A 16,479-nucleotide genomic window follows, 5' to 3' on the forward strand; every position below is an offset into this window, starting at 1 on the left:
GGGAAAGACGCAGGTAGGAGTTCAGGAAAACAGAGCCAAGCAGCTACTTTCAACCTAATAGTGCTGGGGGCCACTCATGCCTTCCCCTGAGCCTAGGGAAAAAGAAGCCTTCCACAGGGACCGACATTACCAGAATGGGGCTGGCGCTCAAACCCTAGCCTGGCCTCGTCCTTGGGCATCTGCCTTGGTACCTGTTACGGCTGGCAGGGAACAGAAAGAAAGTCAAGTTTCCAGGATGCTGGGTACTGACCATCTCCATCCTGTATAATTCCATCTTATCACAACACACCACTCCTGACTGTACCAGAAGAGCTTGCGTGTCTCTGGTCCCAAGGAAGTGGTCATCACCCCAATTCATTTTCTCTCCATCTCCTTCCTTCAAGATGGGAGAAAACTCCCATCCCCTATGGCAGTAGCTCTCAAGTGTGGTCCTTGGCCCAGGAGCATCAGCATGACCTGGGAACTTGTCGAAAATGCAAAACCTCAATGCAAAACCCTTGACATACTTCATCCTCACAATGAGGCGGCGAGGTAGGTACAGTTATCAACCTGTGTCGACAGGTGGGCTCACCAGGGTTGAGGGAGAGCAGCCATCTCATCCAAGGCTGCGCAGCCAACAGGTGGTGGAAGCAGGACATGAACCCCATGTGCCGATCCCAAAGTCCCAGGTGTCCACCTCAGCACCGTGCTCCAGGCGCCCGGGTTTCCCGAGGGGCGGGGGCTTCTGCGTTGGCCTTAGACATGCTCTCCTGATCCTGCTCCCTCGGGATGCCTCCCTGCTTTCCGGGAGCTGAGGCCATTCGGCCGCCTGCACTTTTCAGCCTCCCTTGGCTTCTTCCCCAGCCCCAGCCCCTCCTGGATGGTCACAGCTGAGCTCCTAGAAGTGGGGACGGGCTCAGAGAAGCCAAGCCTGGAGGCCATCCCACCACTCCCTCCCCAGGCCCCTAAGCCATCTCCATCCTCCTAAACTAGTCTGCAGAGCCTCAGACTGCTCACGCATTCCGTCAAAAGCTAGAGTAAAGGGGTCGCTGCTGTGCCTTTGCCTGAAGCAAGTGGGTACCTGTCAGTTTAGGGCAGTGATCACCACCCACCACAGAGACGAGAAGGAGAGGACTGTGCCAGGGGCCCCTGGGAGAATCGGTAGGCAGAGTCCCACCCTTCCCCTGGTCTCCGAGGTAGCGCACCTGGTTTCCTTTCCTCTTGCGGGGTTTCCCGAGGGCTCACAGGGCTACCGCTTGGGATCTCCCTGTAGGAGGACGAGGCCCGGAGAGTCACCGCTCCCTTCCCAGTGCAGATTTTTGTAGGATCCGTGTCTGAAAAGGAAAGACCCAAGAGGGAAGACTGAGTCCCAGGCTCCTGGAGGATGAAAGCGACAGTCAGCCAGCAACTTGGTACAGCTGGGGAATGAAATGAACCTGGTTACAGACAGGCAAAGTCTGAAGGTCAATGAATTAACCTGTGGATGGTGAAGAGGGAAAAATCACATTTTCAGAGGTTTACCACCCATCATGAGGTTAGGAGGAAATGGAGGCAACAGTGAGTTCTGAGTCAATGGATGCGTTAAAATGTCAGCTGTAAACATTTCCAAATCAAAGCGGGTTGATTCCTTTTATTAAATGAAGTTTAGGTTGGTGAGCAGCTTCTGACCAATTAGTAAGGCTCAGTTCGAGAAAGAATTCTCAAGCTCCCACATCATCCTTCTTAAAAAAGCAAGTCGACAGCACAGGGAATTAGGTGGTGGTTCTGTAGAGAATCACTGCTCCGTGCAGCCCCCCAACGGAAAAGCAAAAGACAATCTCCTTGTATCAGCAAGCCAAGCCCCCTGCAGTGGTGAGACAGGATATGCTGCCTGGGGAGAAAGATCAAGGGCCAGAGCCTCACATTCTAAACTTAATGAAGAAAATTCACACCAAAGAAAACGACTAGAAATGCTAAATCCTTCAAGGAACAGTGTTCGCTGCACTTCCAGCTGAGCCTTCCCTGGGCCCCGACCTCTCCTACAGTTCACAATGGCCTAATAACAGACCCAGGGTATCTTTCAGAACTGCATGGAGAAGGATTTCAAAATAGGCTTCAAAAGATCTGGATGCTCATCCTCCAGGAAAATCAGTAACGGGGCAACAAGAAAGCCACACAGACCACACAGCCCTAGGAGGTACACGTGCTGAATGTTCCTCTCTGTACAGCTGAGCTGAACTGAATTCCACAGTTTTTCAAGTTGCTCACAGCACAGCCTGGATCTTGGACCTCAAATTGTCATGACTGGGATTATGGGTAAAGTTTAAGGTGGGCATCGGGCAGGATGTGGGCTCAGATGTCCAACTCATACCCATTCCTCTGCCAGGGCCAAGAGGAGCCAAGCCTCTTTGCTCCTCCTTTCCACTCTGGCAGCCCCCTGTCTGACAGCTCAGACAGAACGATCATTAGTGTTACAGAACAGGACAGATCTGCCTTCAGCACCTCTTGCACTGAAAGCGAAGCACAAAAACACAATGTATGGCAGAGCGGGCAGCAGCCTTGGAGAGCATCTGACTCGTCCAACCCCATCAAGAGGATAAGTGACTGATGTCACAGAACTATTGGCAAAATTGATTCACGGTCTTTTCAAAAGGGTGAGGGGCAAAGTCATGGTCTTTGCCAAAGGGTGAGGGGCAAAACGACAAACCCAGCCCATCCATAGTGTCCTGGATGCACAGCCAGACTGGCCCAACTCCTGAAAGAACCACCAGTGGGAAAAAGAGCCACCTGGGCCTCACTCGTCTCATTTTTGTACAGAAGGAACCTATGAGCCAGAGCTGTCGTCTGAAGTGCACCCCGTTCCTTGGAGAGGCGAGGCAGGAAGTGACTGCTGGTGAGGTTCGGGGCAGAGGAGGGAGTGCTCAGGGAAATGGTCCTGCCAGCATCACAGAGACGCAGCCAGGTTTGGCATCTAAGGGAGTTGCTTCAAGTTCGGCCCAATTTAGAGATTCCCTGTGCAGGCACATTAGTTCTTGGGGACAGTGGAGTTTTAAATAGTCTTGGGAGCTGGAACCTCTAAGGGGAACCTAAGTCGTCCATGTGGCTCAGACCTACACCAGCTGGAATCAACATTCAGCCTCTGGACTGACCTTCTCCTTAAGGGGGAGGCGCAAGGTACCTGTCAGCTCCTCTCCACACTTGCTGGTGGCTCACAGACACACGCACACGCACGCACACGCACACACGCGCGCGCGCGCGCGCGCGCGCGGAAACCAGCCAGAGAAGTGAAAGGGAGTGGCTCCTAAACATGCAAGGATTAAGCCTCCAAGTCTTTGTTAGAAGGAGAGAAGAGAGGATCATGCATGATCTGCTAACAATTTAAAAAAAAAAAAAAAAAAAAAAAAAAAAAAAAAAAAAAAAAAAAAAAAAAAAAAAAAAAAGAAAAGAAACCAACCCAAGGAGAGATACCTGGAGGGAGTACTAGGCCTGAAGAATTTTTCACTGTCTTCACAGGGATTATTTTAACAGCAGAAATAGAGCGTGCACGTATAGGGTCGGCAGTTGCTGAAAACACAAAAGGGTAAATGGTGCATCCAGAAAAAACATTTGGGAAACACTCAGGTGGGACAATAGAAGGAAGTCGCCCACACCAAAAGAATAGGAAAAGCGTAGATGCAGTAAATTAAAACAACCTGCTTTCGCTCTTTAGAGTCCTGTACCAAGTCACCAGAACCCTCCCACGACCGTCCCCCAGATGCAGCTGATCAGTGTCTGTGCTGCCTGCCACACCAGGAACTTGCTAGACAAACAGATTTACAGAGATGCAGATGGCCTGGCACATAGAGGAAGGGGAGAGCAAGCAGGGTCCAAGGGGCCCTCTGGGAGAAGGCTAGGGTGTCTATGCTGGGGGGGCCTCTGAGGAGGGGAGTTGTGGCTCCCGTAACTCCAGAGGAGTGGAGGAAGGACAGGGAACAAATCTGGGAGCTGCCTGGTCCTTTCAGCCATCACAGCCGCTTCTCCAGGATCGTAACTCCTGGGGTCTTGTGCCTGTTCTGACAACCACAGCTCTCCGGCCCTGAGCAAATCAGAGGCCCCATCTGTTGGGCAGCAGATGGCCTACTTAAAGCCATCCTTCCCTGGGCAAGAGGTTGCCAAGTGTCCAAGTGCCTGTTCAAGACTCTGGGTGCACTCAAGCGCAAGGCCCAGGGTGCTGACACCAGCTGAGCTTTGAGAGCTGGGATACTGCCTGGGATGTGGGTGAAGGCTGCTGTCCTCAAGTCCCGGATGCTCATGCTTATCTAGGCACAGGCTTCCCTGGGTCCCCTGCCTAGCCAGATTCTGGAATCTCAATGGTGGGCATAGTCCCAAACCCTCCTTCTCACAACAAGCCTATGGTGTCAATGTCACTCTTGAGCAACACCTGGAGTTCTTATGGTCCCAGATCCACGTCACACCTTGTGGGGTAGGGCTGTTTGGGAAGCAAGACTGTCACGGCTGCATCAGCATCATGCTGACGAGCCTGTCAAGGGGACAGGAGGGAGGCAGGCAGCTCGGAGGTGGGTAGTTCACCTTCCAGTCCATCAGGCTGTCATTTCACAAGGTCCATGGCAGTCACACAGCTGACAAGAACTGAGTTGATAATAACGATCCTGCACGTGTTAAGATACAAACATGCTTTCACAGCAATCCTGCTGACTGTTCCTTACGGCCACCTGGGAGACTGGGTGGGAGGATTTTGTTACCATTTTCAGAGGAAGAAGAAAGAGAGCTGGTCGGAGTCATCCAGGGCTCAAGCGAAGAGGCCGAGACTGGAGCCCAGCTGTCCTGGCATCTGGATTAGTGAGCGCCCCAGGTGGTCACTGATGACTCCAGGTTGCATCTGCTTCCTCTTTCCAACCAAAGGTGAGTCTTACCAAGGAGCGAGGGGAATGCAGCTCCACGGGCCACCCTGCCTGCCCACCTCCGAGGTCTCTTCTGCTGATGAATTCACAGGGCTGGGGTGAGCATCAGACACGCTCGTCTCCCCGTGTGCTCCTCAGATGCTTATTAGGCACCGCCCTTCAACATCCCCTAAGTGAATTGGCCAAGGTTGTCCAAGATCCCGAGAACATTGCCTCACCCCAGGCGTGAGTAAGAGCGGCCGGGCAGGGAGACACGGAAGACAGGACGACGGCAGGACACCTCCCAGCCAACCGGCCCCGGGCTCCCCATCTCTCCTGCTCTCCACGCCTCCCCTCCTGGCTGTTCTTTCTGACTTTACACTTTGCCTTGTCTCAAAATGAATACTTGGCTGACCCAGATGGTAATTACGAAGTCCAAATATGTCAAACTTTGGGGTTTTTTTGCAGTACGCGGGCCTCTCACTCTTGTGGCCTCTCCCGTTGCGGAGCACAGGCTCCGGACGCGCAGGCTCAGCGGCCATGGCTCACGGGCCCAGCCGCTCCGCGGCATGTGGGATCTTCCCGGACCGGGGCATGAACCCGTGTCCCCTGCATCGGCAGGCAGACTCTCAACCACTGCGCCACCAGGGAAGCCCCAAATATGTCAAACTTTGTAAGCATTTTCTTTGAGGGAGGGTGCATTTTGACTTAAATGCCCAATGACAGGACTTTTGCCCTCTCTCTTTGATACCATAAGACTTGTGGGATGGGCACTGATAGAATCACTGGAACCTGAATCTGAAGCAGGAAAAAATATTGCAGATCATCAAATTCTCTCATTTTCTAGGTAAGGAAACTCATAGCCATAAAGACAAAGGACCTCCCAAGAGTTCTCTGCTTACGAGCAGCAGACCAGGACCCGAGCCCCTATTTCCTCACACTGCAAAGTGACATGGGAAGCCTGATGCCTGGCTGTTCAGGATGAGAGATGGGACCTCAAAGGTCATCTTATCCATCATTCATTTCACACTTACATCTTTTGTCCTAAAATTTTAAAAACTGAAAATCTGAGAGGATGCACATGAAACTAATGTCACCAAAATAATTTATTTCAGCAATTTAGGCTCTTGCCTCAGGGTCAGGATGGTGAATGTGTCACTATTTATCACAGGTGAAGGTAAAATGCCGGGTAAGAGAGACTGCAGGCTAATAAATGCCATACACACGAGGACTCTGCCCGTGTATTTGGGGTCTGTGGTTCACAGCATCCTATAAACTAGGGACAGTTTTTAATACATCACCTCACATTGGGAAGCGGCAGCCTCAGGCTCCTGATTCTCGGAAAGCATAGGAACAGGTTTCCAGGTCACGGCCTAATTAGACCAGTGACTGTTTCCACCAGGCAGGTGGCCCGGGCCCTGCTCATTCTAGAAATGCCAAGTTTCCCTTCAAGAGCCTTACCTCTGTCTTGCCCATTGCTGCCCGGTACCAAACCATTCACCACAGCTTTGGAAGCACCAACATCGCATTCTGAAAGAAAGAAAGAAAGAAAGAGCCCGAGGCTTGTGATCATGTCTAGCCACCCTTTCCTGAGCCCCACCTGGTGCAAAGTGCTGGCCCTTCGGGCTTTCTCAGGCCTGAAGGGCCCCAGGGCGTCGTAGCTGAGTTCCGAGAATGCTCTGTGGCAGGGAGAACGCAAAAGCTGTTTGGGATGGGAAGTGTGTTGTGAGCGCTGTAAATTCTCTGGCTTCCTGGCTTGGCTTCACTTCTGACATTTAAAATAAAATCTCCTTAATTCCCTGAAAATGGCATCTCCTGCCTGACAAAGGCTTATCCACCATTCCAAGGCCGCTCAAACGCATCCCTGTGCATCCCGGATGAGAGCTGTCAGACAGCCAGGACAGAAACCTCAGGCTCTGTGACACTTCCCTTCACCCCACCCCACCGCCGCTGCTATGGAAGCCATGCCGGGCCACCCCCCAGCCCAGGGTCCCCAGCCGAAGCTCCTGTGTTCTGGTTGTGGCGATGACCTGGCCCCCTGACAGCTCTCCTGACCTTCGTTCTGCCCCTTCTCCACCCCAGCCCTCAGTCTGTATCTGGAGAGCACCCTGTAAACCCCCATCTGGCTGAAAAAGCCCCAGGGAGCAGGACAGAGAACAAAACAGGACAAAGCAACGTGATTTTCTAAAACTCTCCACTTTAAATATACTGTATTTCACTTCTATTTTATTCTTTTGTTTGTTTTTAATGTTTAAATTACATTTTTACTATTATATATTTTTTATTTATTTTGGCTGCACTGGGTCTTCGTCGTGGCAAGCGGGATCTTTTTTAGTTGCGGCATGCATGAGGGATCTAGCTCCCCGACCAGGGATCAAACCTGGGCCCCCTGTACTGGGAGCACAGAGTCTTACCCACTGGACCACCAGGGAAGTCCCTATTTTTGTTTTTTAATTTTTTACTGGAGTATAGTTGCTTTACAATGTTGTGTTAGTTTCTACTGTACAGCAAAACGAATCAGCTATACATATACATATGTCCCCTCTTTTTTGGATTTCCTGCCCATTTAGGTCACCACAGTGCATTAAGCAGAGTTCCCTGTGCTATACAGTATGTTCTCATTAGCTGTCTATTTTACACATAGTATCAATAGTGTATATGTGTCAATCCCAATCTCCCAATTCCTCCCACACCCCCTTCCCCCTTGGTATCCACACACTTGTTCTCTACATCTGTGTCTCTATTTCTGCTTTGCAAATAATTCACTTCTATTTTGAAAAATAAAAATATCAGGGTTTAGTCTGGGAAGTCGATCATACATGTTACCATTTCCATGAGGAAACAAACTGAACTTGGAATCAAGCTCCCCCAAATGGACATTAGGAATATCATTTTTCAGTAAGTGAGATGGCCTGTATGCTGCCATAAGTGGTTATATTCGAATGAACAAACTGACCTTCCTGATAATTAAAAGCAAACCAACAAACAAGCCCCAGTAACCAGGAGCTACCCAGGGACAAAGCCTGGGCAACTCATCCCGGACTCCAGGCACTTCAGCCACAGGTCCCAGCCCTTTTCCAGCTGCAGTTTCCTTCTGCCCCTGCCCTCCATGACGGTCTCCTCACAACCCCTTCAGCACATCAGATACTTTCCGACATTCATACTTTCCGACTTGCTTCCTGCAAGGCCTTCGGCCAGAAATGAACGCTCTCCCTTTCCTAGCTTGGGGAAATCCTCTGCACCTTGAGGTTCACCTTGAATGTCACCTCCTGTGTGCCACTGGAGACCTTTCAAAGTTCTGCTCAGCTGCAGACACTGAGACCCTCACTGCCCACCGGCAGCCTAAGCCCCACCCAGTTTCCCGTCCCAGAACTGACGGCAGCAGTCCAGAGAAGACAAGCAGGTGGGACATGTGATCAGCGTGCTTTGCTCTGCAGCCAAGAGCAAACCAAGCCACAAATATAATCATAACAGCTACGGGTTTTTAGAGCCCTCTATTTACCTGGATCTGAGGGTCCATGCTCAGCATTTCATAATGAGCACCTCATTTTTATTCTTAATACCCAGGCCCCTGGAGCTAGAAGTTAGGAACTCTTATTTTATAGATAAGGAATTTGAAGCTCAGAAAGGATGCCGGGCTCTAAGATCACTAAATAGGGATTTGAAGTCTGGTCTGGTCCATCCCACCCACAGCTTATCTTCTTTGAACCCAGCTAGGATAAACATTTTTTATTTTTAAAATGAAAAAATCCCCCAACCCCAGTAGCTCATTTGGCTGAGACTTGGTCACCCTACCTGGGCTCTTTAATAATCAGCCTCCCTGACATAAGCTACACTGACAGGCCAGCCCAGGCGCTCCTGGATCCAGATGTGAGCAGGGCTACTGCCCCTGTGCCCGTTCCCCAAACCCGCCACAGCGGCCATGACCTCCCGACACTGGCCCCATAGGGCCCGTCCTGTTCACTGCCCCCAATCTACCTACAGACAAAGGCTAGTTCTCCCAAAGTCCCCTTTGCACCTACGTTTCTGGGATGGAAGGAGGGTGTTGGCAGAAAGCCAGAAATCCAAGTAAAAGAAATATCACCCGTTCCATCACTCCATCTTTTCTGACTATCTCTTCCCTATGCACCTGCCCTAATTTCTCTTAACCATCCCCTTCCTAGGACTACAGGCCTTGCTTCGGGCCTCCCCCGTGCCAGCAGCCTCTGAGCTTCCACAAGGCCCAGACCCATGTCCTTCCTTTCCTTTTGTGTGTGTGTGTTTTTTTAATCAAACAACTAAACTTTAAGAAATTTGGAAAAATAATTCTATCACCTCACACTCACACCTCTGCAGCACAGTGCTGGTGGCCTGGGGTTGCCTCAGGAGTCACTAGCCAGGTGACCCCAGACATGCAGCTCTTTCCACCAAAGGTTAAAAACGAATGTTTTCTACATAGCTGCTTTCTTCCGGATGATCACTTTTATTAGTGGCATAATCTCCCATCAAGTAAACACACATAACGAACCTACTCATTCCCCACCTTCATGTGGGTGTTTTTGTTTCCTTCGAATTAAGATAGACATTCCCAAGAGCGCGATTATCAGGTCAAAGGGTCCAGATTTTTTGGACTCCTCCTAGGAAATGCCTCCTTTCAGTGTCACGCCTGAGAGAGAACTTGGGGAGAAGTCCCACAGGCATCTCTGCACCCTTGACCAGCCCCTCCCTGCCCACTTCTTTCCCCCTTATTCATGCCAGGAGTGGTGATACCAGTTCAGGCTAATCCTGATATTAGAAGAATAAGAAACTTTAGGTTGCAGAGCTAAGAAAAAAAACAAAACAAAGCAATAAAACCCTGGCCTATTTTGAATGACAGGAAAAACAAAAAGCCAAGCGAGAAGAAAAACTGAGTTGCAAAGCAGGGACTACTGGCCGTGCCCGAGTCCACCTGGAGGGGAAAAGAAGGGACGTAGCCACCGCACGCATAGGAGAAGCACCCATGAAGTCAAGGACAAGCCCAGTCCCTCTCCTCGCAAGGAGGGGACCTGAGCTGATAACCCACGGATGGGACACTGGACAGGCCTTGGGCTCAGTGCTCAGTACGTTAGAAGCACTGCCTCACTTAATCCTCAAAAATTCCCATGAGGTGGTGCTTTCGTGATGTCCGTCTTACAGAGGAGAGTGGAGAGAAGGATCCACCACAGGCCAAAGCCCGCACACTCAGTGTGTGTGGCCCTGAGCTGAGCCACCTGGGCCCTCTTCCTCCTAATAAGCACACACTGTCCGGCAAGGTTTAGGATTTGGCTAAAAGGGCACTGCACGTAAACAAGCGGAAAGGCTTGTTTTTAACCTCCAGAGGTCTCTGATAGCACCCTGGAGATATCTCAGGATTAGAGGCCCCTGAGTGAGCTATCCACTAGGTCATCCCCCAGCCCACCCTGCCTGCAGGTCTCAGGAGGTTCCAGGGTGCACTCAGTAGCTGAGGTGGGCCTCAATCTCCAGATGGAAACTTCTCTGCCCCGAATCCTGGGCTGGAAAGCTGACAGCTCTTGGCTACACAACGAGTAGGTACCTACCTATTCCCTTTTGTCTTCCCTAGCCCGGGCTTTCTACCCCAGCTCTAAACCAAAACTACTCAGAAATGCTCATTTGTGTAGGTCTTGATTTTTACTACCAAAGGCATAGTAAAAGGGTGGTTTTGCCCTGATAAAGGAAGTGATGGATTAGCTCATACTATGGGGCAATTATGGTCAATCCGTTTACTTGTGCTGCAGTCACTCAGATTAAGAAATGCCACTGAGGTGTATACATATGTCAACATTTATCAAATAATATACTTAAAATATCCACAAGTTTATTGTATGCCAATTATACTTCAATAAAGTTGCTGAATCGAGGGAAAGGGAGCCCGTTATAAAGATTAGGACACAGTACATGTAAAGTGTATAGCATAGTTCTTGACATATGGTAGGTACTCAGTAAATCATTAATAACAAAGGTTGTGATGACGATTTATGACAAAGCTTTGATGCTTACCCAGGACTCGAAAAATAAAAAATGAAATGCAGTTGGGGCCTTCAGAGTAAGAGGGAAATCTGGGTAAACAGTCCAGTTTTGTAGATTTGTCAGGAAGAAAAAGACAGGGTTTTAAATGACTTACCAGAGCTCATGGTGGTGATAGGACAAGTCTTCTGTAACTGGGGCTCTGCAGAAAAACAAACACCACAATGGAATTGACAAATGGCAGGTTCGAGATAAATCCCTATGGTTCACACTAAAAATGCAAACACCGTATACAAGCCTTGATAAAACAGAGCTGGACCAGGTGTTACTTGGCCAGACTTCTGGTTCTTGGTTGGCTGTGTACTAACCTGACCTTGGGCACATAACTCAAACTCCTTGGCCTCCGTTTTGTCACCCGTACTTGGTTTAGATACTATCCAAGATCCCTTCCACCTATAACATTCTATTAAGAACCTCAAGTTACATGAGTCCATGTGGATCAAGGAGAGGGTGAAGGAAAGAACCAATTTTAGGAGAGATAAAATCACAACACAAACTGATTATTGGAGAGTAATAATAAGATTATATATAGCTTATTATGCTCAAGAAAATGTTCTAGGTGCCTTAAATATATTAATTCATGTGATCCTCACAAGGACCCTGTAAGGTAAGAACTAGCATTGTATTAGTTTACACAGATGAGGAAACCAAAGCACAGAGAGGCGAACAACTTGCTGCCCATGTGGCAGAATTGGTTCTGGAACCCAGACAGCCCGACCTGAAAGCCCAGGCACTTAGGAACTACACTCTACTGCTTTGAGGTGGGAAGGCAGTCCACTTACTCACTGATATGCAAACGGTAATCCTCTCATTTAATATGGTCCCATCTGAAGTCCCCCAAAACCACTGGCTACTGTCACTATAGTTTTACCTCTTCTAGAACTTTTTTTTGGGGGCTGCATTGGGTCTTCATTGCTGAGCACGGGCTTTCTCTAGTTGCAGCGAGCGGGGGCTACTCTTTGTTGCGGTGTGTGGGCTTCTCATTGCAGTGGCTTCTCTTGCTGTGGAGCATGGGCTCTAGGCATGCAGGATTCAGTAGTTGTGGCTCGTGGGCTCTAGAGGCACATGGGCTTAGTTGCTCCGCAGCATGTGGGATCTTCCTGGGCTAGGGATCGAACCCGTGTCCCCTGCATCGGCAGGCGGACTCTTAACTACTGCACCACCAGGGAAGTCCCAGAATCTTACATAAATGGTATCATATGGTACGTAATCTTTTGTACCTGGCTTCTCTCACTTAGCAGAACACAATTTAGCAACTGGCCATATACGTGTGTGTCTATTTCTGGACTTTGTTCCATTTATTTGTCTTTATCTATTCCATTGTCTTGATGATTAGAGCTTTATAGTAAGTCTTGAAATCGGGTAGTATGAGTCTTCCAACTTCATTCTTTTTCAAAATCATTTTGGTTCTTCCAGGTCCTCTGCATTTCATAAAAAGTTTAGAGTCATCTTACCAGTTTCCACCAAAACAAGAAAAAGCCTGCTGGAATTCTGAGTGGGTTCCTGTTCAATCTATGTATCAATCTGGGGGAAATTAACATTTTAACAACACTGAATTTCCAATTCATGAGAATGAACTCTCTCCCTTTATGCAGGTCCCCTTTAATTTCTCTCAGCAATGTCTTGTAGCTTTCAAGGTACAAGTCTTGCACATGTTTTGAATAGTAAGGTCTAGCTAAACACATCTGAAGGACAACCTGAAAAGTAAGTCTTCATGAGCTGTAGAACCTTACTATTTAACATGTGGTCTGCAGACCAGCAGCTGGGAACTTACTAAAAAATGGAGAAGGGCTTCCCTGGTGGCGCAGTGGTTGAGAGTCCGCCTGCCAATGCAGGGGACACAGGTTCGTGCCCCGGTCCGGGAAGATCCCACATGCCGCGGGGCAGCTGGGCCTGTGAGCCATGGCCACTGGGCCTGCATGTCCAGAGCCTGTGCTCCGCAACGGGAGAGGCCACAACGGTGAGAGGCCCGCGTTCCGCAAAAAAAAAAATGGAGAAACGCAGAATCAACCCTATACCAACTGAATCAGAATCTGCATTTTAACAAGATCCCCAGCTGGTCCCTATGTACTTTCAAGTGTGAAAAGCAATGATGTAGAGGCTATCAACTCCCCGGTTCATGAATTCTGTATTAAGGTCATGGTATGGTCTGAGGGTCTGCACCAAGAGACACGCTTTAGTCTCCTTTTTAACACTGAAGTCAGGCACCAGTTTCCTTTCTGGGTGGTTGTCTTGTTAACTGTCCTTGGAATTGACTGAATAGAAGCTGGGGGCAAAAAGGAAATCATTCTAAGTCCGTCTCTCCAGCCCAAATCAGCGGTAAGTTTGCCTCTGTCACTGTCAAGTACACCTGAGACTACCCGTGACCTTCAACAGCCCCTCAGCTTGTTCTCTAAGCTGTGGAAACATTTGTTCTTTCAGTTAAGAACACAACCCCCTGTGTTCCGTATGCCCGGGTGGTTTCCTATCCTGGTTTTATGATTCCTTCGTTTGCCTCCCAGGGCCAAAACGGATGTCGGGATAGCATCCAAATGTTTTATTTTTTAAATCATTTAAATAATTATGCTAAGGTTTTATTTATTTAACTTTTAAAGCACGACTATAGCAATGTTTTCATTTCAACACTGAAGTTATCTTTTTTTTAACATCTTTATTGGAGTATAATTGCTTTACAATGGTGTGTTAGTTTCTGCTTTATAACAAAGTGAATCACTTATACATATACATATGTTCTCATCTCTCTTCCCTCTTGCATCTCCCTCTCTCCCACCCTCCCTATCCCATCCCTCTAGGTGGACACAAAGCACCAAGCTGATCTCCCTGTGCTATGCGGCTGCTTCCCACTAGCTATCTATTTTACATTTGGTAGTGTATATATGTCCATGCCACTCTCTCACTTCGTCCCAGCTTACCCTTCCCCCTCCCCGTGTCCTCAAGTCCATTCTCCACATCTGCGTCTTTATTCCTGTCCTGCCCCTAGGTTGTTCAGAACCACTTTTTTTTTTTTTTTTAGATTCCATATATATGTGTTAGCATAGGGTGTTTGTTTTTCTCTTTCTAACTTACTTCCAACAGTGAAGTTATCTTAATATTTTTCTTTTTTTACAATACTTTCTAACCTTTATCTGCATAAATAGCATTTACATAGTTGTAAACAATGTCTGGACAGCTTTGTGTTCTAGTTCTCAAATTAAATATTTCATGAACATTTTTCTGGATTTTTACAGTCATCATTTTAATGTCTGTAATGTTCCATAATTCATTTACCAGCTCCCTCTGTAGAGTTTGTCTTAATTTTAAAAATAAGTACATAAATGGAATATTACTCAGCCATAAAAACGAATGAAATAATGCCACTTGTAGCAACATGGATGGACCTAGAGATTATTTTACTAAGTCAGACAGAGAAAGACAAATATCATATGATATTACTTATATGTGGAATCTAAAAAAAATGATACAAACTTATTTACAAAACAGAAATAGACTCACAGACATAGAAAACAGACTTATGGTCACCAAAGGGGAAAGTGGGTGGGGGGGATAAATTGGGAATTTAGGATTAACAGATACACACTAAGAAATAGATAAGAAACAGGTAAACAACAAGGACCTACTGTATAGCACAGGGAACTATATTCAGTATCTTATAATAACCTATAATGGAAAAGAATCTGAAAAAGTATATATATGTTATATACATTATACACATACATACATATATACATAAAATTGAATCAGTTTGCAGTGCACCCGAAACTAACAACATTGTAAATCAACTATGCTTCAATTGAAAAAATAAGTACATAGCACAACAGCATTCTTAGGCTGGGGAAGAAATGAATGGAAATGTCTTATAAAGCAAACAAAGAGGATGCCTCAACTCACACGTGATGAGTCTTCACCATCTGTCATATGTCGGCCACCCTTTGCACATTTTATATATTTCTCAATACAGACACTAGTAATTTCTAGATGTCAGCCCTACCCTTACTTACAAAGTGACCTAAAGTACATATGGGCAGGGATAGTATCCCAAATATTAACCATCACTTTACTACAAACATCCACCAACCAGAGTGGATGCCAGGTGTAGAGCTCTCTGCGGGGGGCCCCTCCCCAGGCCAGGTGTTTTACTGTTCAGTGGTTGGATTGCAAAAAGATGGAAGGAGAATGGGCCCAGGGTGGTAGGACACTATTCCAGTACTTGAAGAACATGTATGACGTAGTAGGCGGCAACGACAATGCCTAGGTGGGTACCAGCTCTGCACACATAGACTTTGTCGGTAATAGGTCCTGTTACATGCTCTCACTTGGTTGTTTAAATAGGCATCAGGTGACACGAAGCAGGGGGTAGTTTAAAATAATATCAAAATTAAAACTGTGGCAGTTGTGCCGAGGACGGTGCCCAGTGTCCCATCCTCGGCGGTGGTTGCAATAGCAGCGACACTTTATCCAGACTCTTCCGGGGCCTGGTGTTGGCTCTGAGTCCATCCATCTCAGCCTCTTTGAAGTTCTGCCTGTTCTGAGTGTGGTTCGCCTGCCTCCTGTAAACTCTGAACTACCTGAGATCTCGCCAATAAATCCCCCTTTCATTATGAGTTAACCAGAGGCCATGTCTGGTCGTTTGCAACCAAAGCATCCTGAGCAGCACAAGATGAGGGGGAGGAGGGAGCCCCAAAGGTTTCAGTGGGAGAGGAGAATCTTCATTCCTCTCTCCTGAATAAGGCCGTCCAGAGGGGAATCCCAAGTGGCTCAGCAAACAGTTTTGTCTCTACAACCTGAAGAGCTCAGAGTCAGGGTGGCGGGGATGCAATCAGGAAGCCGCACAAACTGAGTCTGACCAGAGAACGCTAAAAGCTTTAAAAGTCACAATCTAATCCCCGCAGTTTATTTAGAGATAGTACAAGTATTACCATCATATGTTAAACATGAGAGTTTATTTTACATAAAAATTTCTGACACTTAGTATTTATTTTAAAACTAAGCTGTAGGGCTTCCCTGGTGGCGCAGTGGTTGAGAGTCCGCCTGCCGATGCAGGGGACACGGGTTCGTGCCCCAGTCCGGGAAGATCCCACATGGCATGGAGCGGCTGAGCCTGTGCGTCCGGAGCCTGTGCTCCGCAATGGGAGGGGCCACAACAGTGAGAGGCCCGCATACCGCAAAAAAAAAATAAATAAATAAAAATAAAAATAAAACTAAGCTGTAAAGAGTTTGAGTTGGTTGAGAACATGATGGCACATCTTTATAATTTCTCCCCCAAGTCCCCTCCAAAGGAGGCAGGTGCCTTTGGGTAAAAGCCAAAAAGGATGAACAGTGCCACCTAGTGGCAAAACTGGACCACTACAAGTGGGCCGCAATCCCCCGGCGGGTTGCAGGACCTACAGTGTCACGGCTTGGGTGGGCCAGTTAGGGTCAAGCCGCCATTCCACCCCTCGGGCTGTCAAGACCTACCGAACTTGGTCAGAACACCGCAGCATCAACAGACATTCCACCAAAAGAACAAGATGTGAAGTAGCCAGTGTTGTTAAGAATGCATCCAGATAATTAACGGTTCTGCATGGTCCCTCTCTAATTCCACAACCCTATAATTCTGATA

General features: G+C 47.9%; 1 protein-coding gene across 1 annotated transcript in view; it reads right to left on the minus strand.

Moving 5' to 3' along the window:
* SORBS1 (sorbin and SH3 domain containing 1) overlaps nucleotides 1-10,987 on the minus strand; it is a 119,667-nt gene extending 108,680 nt beyond the window's left edge. The window contains exons 1-4 of the mRNA XM_007471598.1: nucleotides 10,978-10,987; nucleotides 6,300-6,368; nucleotides 3,427-3,522; nucleotides 1,185-1,313 (exon numbers count right to left, since the gene is read on the minus strand). Of these exons, the coding sequence (XP_007471660.1) occupies nucleotides 1,185-1,313; nucleotides 3,427-3,522; nucleotides 6,300-6,368; nucleotides 10,978-10,987 (304 nt within the window). The remainder of the gene's footprint in view (nucleotides 1-1,184; nucleotides 1,314-3,426; nucleotides 3,523-6,299; nucleotides 6,369-10,977) is intronic.
* Nucleotides 10,988-16,479: the final 5,492 nt, after the last annotated feature.

Source organism: Lipotes vexillifer, unplaced genomic scaffold, assembly GCF_000442215.2.
Source record: "Lipotes vexillifer unplaced genomic scaffold, Lipotes_vexillifer_v1.1 scaffold325, whole genome shotgun sequence".
NCBI lineage: Eukaryota > Metazoa > Chordata > Mammalia > Artiodactyla > Lipotidae > Lipotes > Lipotes vexillifer.